This window comes from Quercus lobata, chromosome 4, assembly GCF_001633185.2.
Source record: "Quercus lobata isolate SW786 chromosome 4, ValleyOak3.0 Primary Assembly, whole genome shotgun sequence".
Classification (NCBI taxonomy): domain Eukaryota; kingdom Viridiplantae; phylum Streptophyta; class Magnoliopsida; order Fagales; family Fagaceae; genus Quercus; species Quercus lobata.
The window spans coordinates 97,765,515-97,771,559 of NC_044907.1; the positions used below are offsets into that span (position 1 = coordinate 97,765,515).

Sequence of the window (6,045 nt, forward strand, 5' to 3'; positions counted from 1 at the left end):
TATGTAACCTAAGTACATTTGCCTCGTCCATGGTTTTAGGATGGGGTTTTAAACAATCATTTCAGTTTTTACTTAACAAGGGTTTTTGGACGTAGGATGTCCACCCTTTAGTTAATGAATGAAAGTTTATTTTCTATCTTTGCATGGACGAATGCTGTTATCTATATCAACTCTAGCTTTGGCTCGTCCATGGCGAATATATATATTTTTTATATTATTTTTGTTAATGTAACTCGTCTTTGTGGGTAGTATTTTCATTTTGCTTTATTCGTCTTAAGACTTGCAAGCTGATTTTACATACTATCTAGTTTCTTTTGCCTAACTTTTCACTCGTCCAAGGATTGGATTGTTTTAGTTGATTGGACGAGTATGCCTAAGTTTTTTCCTTATTTTACTCAGGAAAGCTTATAGACGTTACATCTCTGCGTCCAGAGAATTTATTCGTCTTGAATCTTTTAGCCCCCTTGTGGGTTAGCTTGAACAAGAATAGCATGGAGATTTGAAATTCACACAACATTTTGTACATAACATAAATATCGTTTACAGATAAGGCACATGCATGCTAATGCCTTTTTTATTTAATAAGTACAAACTCCATAACTTCGTCCATAATCACGACACAAATAATCACAACATAAGTAGAACGTAAGTAGACAGACAAGCTCCAAGCTCATCCATAGTAATACTCGTCCAGGCTCACTTTTACTAATAGTACCTCCTCAGGTGCTCCACATTCCAAGGATGTTCCAATTTTCTCCCGTCCAAGGCCTCCAAGTAGTAGGATCCTTGCCTTTTACAGTTGATAACTCTATAGGGTCCTTCCCAATTAGGGCCCAATTTCCCATGAATTGGGTTTTTGATTGCCAAAGAGACCTTTCTCAGGACAAGATCTCCTATATTGAAATACCTTGGCTTCACCATTGCATCATATTGCCTAGCCATGAGGTTCTTGTACTTTGCTGCCTTGAGCTCTGCATCTGCCCTTACCTCGTCTATTAGATCGAGGTTCAAACGGAGTTGCTCCTCATTATCCTTATCTTGATACATCATCACCCTGTGATTGACCATATGTACTTCTGTAGGTATGACTACTTCACTTCCATAGGCTAGCTTGAAAGGAGTTTCCCCCGTAGGAGTTCTCATTGTCGTCCTATACGCCCATAGAACACCTGGTAACTCATCTAGCCATACTCCCTTTACCCTCTCAAGCCGAGTCTTGATGATTTTCAACAAGGATCAGTTTGCAACTTCAACCTGGCCATTGGCTTGGGGATGAGCGGGTGAGGAATAATGATTTTGAATTTCGAAGTGTGCGCAGAAGTCCCTGAAGAGTGCATTGTCAAATTGTCGTCCGTTATCAGACACCAATATCTTGGGCACTCCAAATCTGCACACAATGTTCTTCCACACGAAATTTTTAACATTCTGTTGTGTGATATTTACTATCAGTTCAGCTTCCACCCATTTGGTGAAATAATCGATGCCCACCACTAGAAACTTCATCTGCCTTGTGCCCAGCGAAAAGAGACCCAAAATGTCTAGTCCCTATTGTGCAAAGGGCCACGATGCCATCATCAGGATGAGGTACTCTAATAGTTGTTTGGAGACATTGCTAAACCGTTGGCATTGGTCGCAGACCTTGACGTATGCTTTAGCATCAGCTTGCATATTCGGCCAATAATACCTCGCACGGACGACCTTGTGGACAAGTGACCTGGCTCCTGAGTGATTGTCACATGCTCCTTTATGAACTTCTCTCAATACATAGTTTGCTTCATCCGGAGCCAAGCATCTAAGATAAGGTTGAGAAAAACCTCTTTTGTATAGCACTTCGTCCATAAGAACGTACCTAGCTGATCTTACCCTCAACTTCCTAGCTTCGTCCTTCTCTTCTAGGAGTCGTCCTTCTTTCAAGTATGATACAATTGGTGTCATCCAATTTCCTCTGCTATTTACCTGTTGTACTTCTGGGATATCTATACTTGGCATATACTGAATCTCATCAAATTCGTCCATGGATTCATTTGCTGAGGCTTCTTTCGCTATGGTATCAACTTCCACATTCTCCTCCCTTGGGATTTGAACGAAGTCAACTTTTTCAAATCTTTTGATAAGGCGCACCACCCTACTAAGGTATTTCCTCATCCGCATATACCCCATTCACTTGGCCTATAATCAACTGAGAATCCCCCAAGACGAGTATGGACTTGGCTTTCACAGACTTAGCCAATTCTAGCCCTTTAAGGAAGGCTTCATACTCGACTTCATTATTAGTTGTTTGGTACTGCAAACGAACTTTGTGTTTCAGTTTATCTCCTTCTGGGGATTGTAGGACCACACCAATTCGTCATGTGTGCCATGTAGACGAACCATCCACATGGATGACCCATCTCTTACTGTTTTCCGTCTCATCATGATTTGGGGTAAACTCCACAATGAAATCTACTAGGGCTTGAGCTTTTATGGCATGCCTTGGTTGATATCTAATGTCAAACTCACTGAGCTCTACAGCCCATTGGATCAATCGTCCTGCAACTTCTAGTCTGTTCATTGCCTTCTTGAGCGAATGATCTGTCATGACATTAATGACATGTGCTTGGAAATAATCCCTTAGCTTCTTGGAAGCGGTTTTCAATGCGAAAGCTAATTTCTCCATCTGTGGATATCGTCCTTCTGCCCCCCTCAATGCCTTGCTTATATAGTACATATGCCTTTGCACTTTGTCTTCTTCTCTTATCAATGCTGAACTCATGGCATGCGGGGTGATTGCCAAGTACAAATACAACTCTTCTCCCACCATGGACGAACTTAGCAAAGGCGCCATGCTGAGATATGCCTTCAGATCTTCGAAAGTTTTCTGACACTCATCGGTCCATTCAAATGCTTTTTTAAGAACTCTAAAAAATGGCAAACATTTTGTCAATGGCTTTAAAGACAAACCTGTTAAGTGCAGCAACTCGTCCAGTAAGGGATTGGATTTCTTTGGTATTTTGCGGAGGCTTCATGTCCAGTATTGCTTGAATTTTGTCAGGATTCACTTCAATTCCCCTATAGGAGACCATAAAGCCAAGGAATTTCCCTGATGATACCCCAAAAGCACATTTGCTAGGGTTCAACTTCATGTGGTACTGTCTAAGTGTTTCAAATGTCTCCTACAGGTCATCCAGATGCCTTCCCTCGTCCTAACTCTTCACCAGCATGTCATCTACATACATAGACTTCCTTATTTCACCCAATCTGCGGACGAAACATGTGGTTAACCAATCTTTGATATGTTGCCCCTGCATTCTTTAAACCAAAGGACATCACCTTATAACAGAACAAGCCTTGACTGGTGACAAAGGACGTCTTCTCTTGGTTTACCTCGTCCATCCTTATCTGATTGTATCCAAAGAAAGCATCCATGAAGCTAAGCAACTTGTGCCCCGCAGTGGAATCTACCAACTGGTCAATGCGTGGTAGCGGGTAGCTATCCTTGGGGCAAGCCTTGTTTAGATCAGTGAAGTCTACACACATTCTCCACCTGCCATTTGCCTTCTTGACCATTACTACATTGGCCAACCAATCGAGATAGTACACTTCTCGGATAAAATTCGTCACAATTAACTTTTGAACTTCGTCTTTGATAGCATTATCTCTCTCAAGGGCAAACACCCTCTTCTTTTGTCACACTGGCTTAGAGGAAGGACATACATTCAGACAGTGGGTAATGACACTATGATCTAAACCCGACATGTCCTCATGACTCCAAGCAAACACATCAACATTTTTCTTAAAAAACTGGATGAGGTCCTTTTTAATCTTCTCTTCTAGATCTGCTCCAACCCTGGTACACCTTTCAGGGTTATTTTCATCCAAGGAAATATCTTCCAATGCTTCAGTGGGCTCTGCTACAATTCTCTTTTCTTCAATATTCATGGTCTGAACTTGTTCATCCATGGCCAACATGGCCAGGTAACACTCTCTTGCTGCTAATTGGTCTCCTTGTACCTGCCTTACTCCGTGTTCTGTTGGAAACTTGACTGATAAATGGTAGGTAAATGTAACAACCTTCCAACTATTTAAAGTTGGCCTTCCAATTATGGCATTGTAAGAGGATGAACAATCTACCACAAGGAAGTTCACATCCTTGGTGATTTGTCGCGGGTATGCCCCCACTACCACTGATAATGAAATAGTACCCACAGGTTGTACCTTCATTCCATCGAAACCTACTAGGGGGGAGTTCACTGGACAGAGCTGGTCTCGTCCTAACCTCATCTGCTGAAAAGCTGGATAATATAAAATGTCTGCCGAGCTTCCGTTGTCCACTAATACTCTTCTGGTTGTGTATTCAGCAATAAGCAAGGTGATGACGATAGCATCATCGTGAGGGTGATGAATTCTCTCAGTGTCTTCCTCCGTGAAAGTGATTGCTTGTTCGTCCGTGGACCTTACCCTTGGTGATCATCCAGAAAGTTGGACGCTCTGCACCACCTTCAAGTATACTTTTTTGGACTTGGACGACTGGCCTGTCGAACTTCCCCCTATGATGACTCTTATTTCTTCGAGCGGTGGTCGCGATGATTCTTCTATCTTCCCTTTCAATTTCTCGTCCTTGTGGTCTCGTCCAAGGAAATTCCTCAACTTCCCTTACCTTATGAGATTTTCAATCTACTGCTTTAAATCAAAACACTCGTCTGTATCATGCCCATGATCCCTATGGAAGCGGCAATACTTGTTCCTATTGCACTTATTGGGATCTACCTTCATTTTCTCCGGCCACTTCAAGGAAGGATCATCCTTGATTTGCATAAGGACCTGCTCAAGTGGAATGTTCAAAGGGGTATATTACTAATTCCGTGCCGAAGAGCCTGGCTTCTTATTATCTCAGTTTTTCCTTTCTTCCGTCTGTCCCTTCTTTAGACGAGAGCCTTGCTCGGAATGACGATTGGGGTTTGCTTCTACTCTCTCAGATCTCTTCCTCTTCTTAGCAATGATTGCGTATTCTGCATTCATAAAATTTTGGGCCGAATGGACGAGTTCAGCCATGGACTAAGGCTCTTTTTCATAGAATTTATGTATAAATAAGTCTGAATTCACCCCATTATGGAAGGCCGCCAATAGAAGCTTGTCATCTACTTCGTCCACACTCAGGGCTTCTCTGTTGAAACAAGTGATGAATGACCGTAGGCTCTCATTCTCCCCTTACTCTATGGTCAACAAGCTGGATGAGGAACGCTTGTGTCTTTGTCCCCCAATGAAATTATTAACAAATAACTTGCTCAACTCTTCAAAAGAACTTACGGAATTCGGGGGTATTTTGCTGAACCAGACTCGTGCCGGACCTTTAAGAGTGGTAGGGAAGGCTCTACACATGATTTCATCAGGGACTCCTTGAAGATGCATTGTTGTCTTAAAAGTAGCAATGTGATCAAATGGGTCACGCGTTCCATCATACGAATCCAGAGAAGGCAACTTGCACTTTGATAGTAGAGGGTGACCGTTGATGGAAGCCGTAAAGGGGGAATCAGTTCTATGGACCAAATCTTCTATAGGATTGGCCCTTCTCATGTTTTCTTTCATTTCTTCCATGACTTTCTTCATTTTGTCCATCTCTTCTTTCAAGTGTGGTACCGTTCGTGAAGTGGTGCCTCTTAACTGACTTCCAATTTCAGTATTTTCTCTATCATCATGACTCTTTGTTTGTCCTCCTCCTTCACGTTCTTCACGCGTCTGCCTTCTCAAATTAATCTCCATTCTTAACTCTTGGTTTTGGCAAGTTAACTCCGCCATTGTAGCCGCCATAGATTGCACATGTTAAACAAACGATGTCTGCATGGTCGGTGCAAATTGGCGATCGCGATAAGGATTGCTTGAAGCGTCTCTGCTTCCCTGATGGCCTGGGCTAGTAGCCCTCGATTTGGTCCGAACTATCCAACCTTTTGTCACAGAAAAGAAAACTACAAAACAGTCTCTTTTCCCACAGACGGCGCCAACTGATGGTTCCTTGGAAATCAGTAGGTTGATAAGTCTCGGGCGCTGATGATCTTAGGGCTTAATCCT

General features: G+C 42.5%; 2 protein-coding genes across 2 annotated transcripts; both read right to left on the bottom strand.

Moving 5' to 3' along the window:
- Positions 1 to 670: 670 nt before the first annotated feature.
- On the bottom strand, positions 671 to 1,143 carry LOC115986277. Its single transcript, XM_031109121.1, has 2 exons — positions 874 to 1,143; positions 671 to 790 (listed from the first exon to the last, which is right to left on the bottom strand). Exons 1-2 carry the CDS (start codon positions 1,141 to 1,143, stop codon positions 671 to 673), a joined length of 390 nt encoding a protein of 129 aa, XP_030964981.1.
- A 93-nt stretch (positions 1,144 to 1,236) lies between these two features.
- On the bottom strand, positions 1,237 to 2,016 carry LOC115986278. The gene is made up of 2 exons (XM_031109122.1): positions 1,639 to 2,016; positions 1,237 to 1,545 (listed from the first exon to the last, which is right to left on the bottom strand). The coding sequence occupies exons 1-2, from the start codon at positions 2,014 to 2,016 to the stop codon at positions 1,237 to 1,239; spliced, it is 687 nt and encodes a 228-aa protein (XP_030964982.1).
- Positions 2,017 to 6,045: the final 4,029 nt, after the last annotated feature.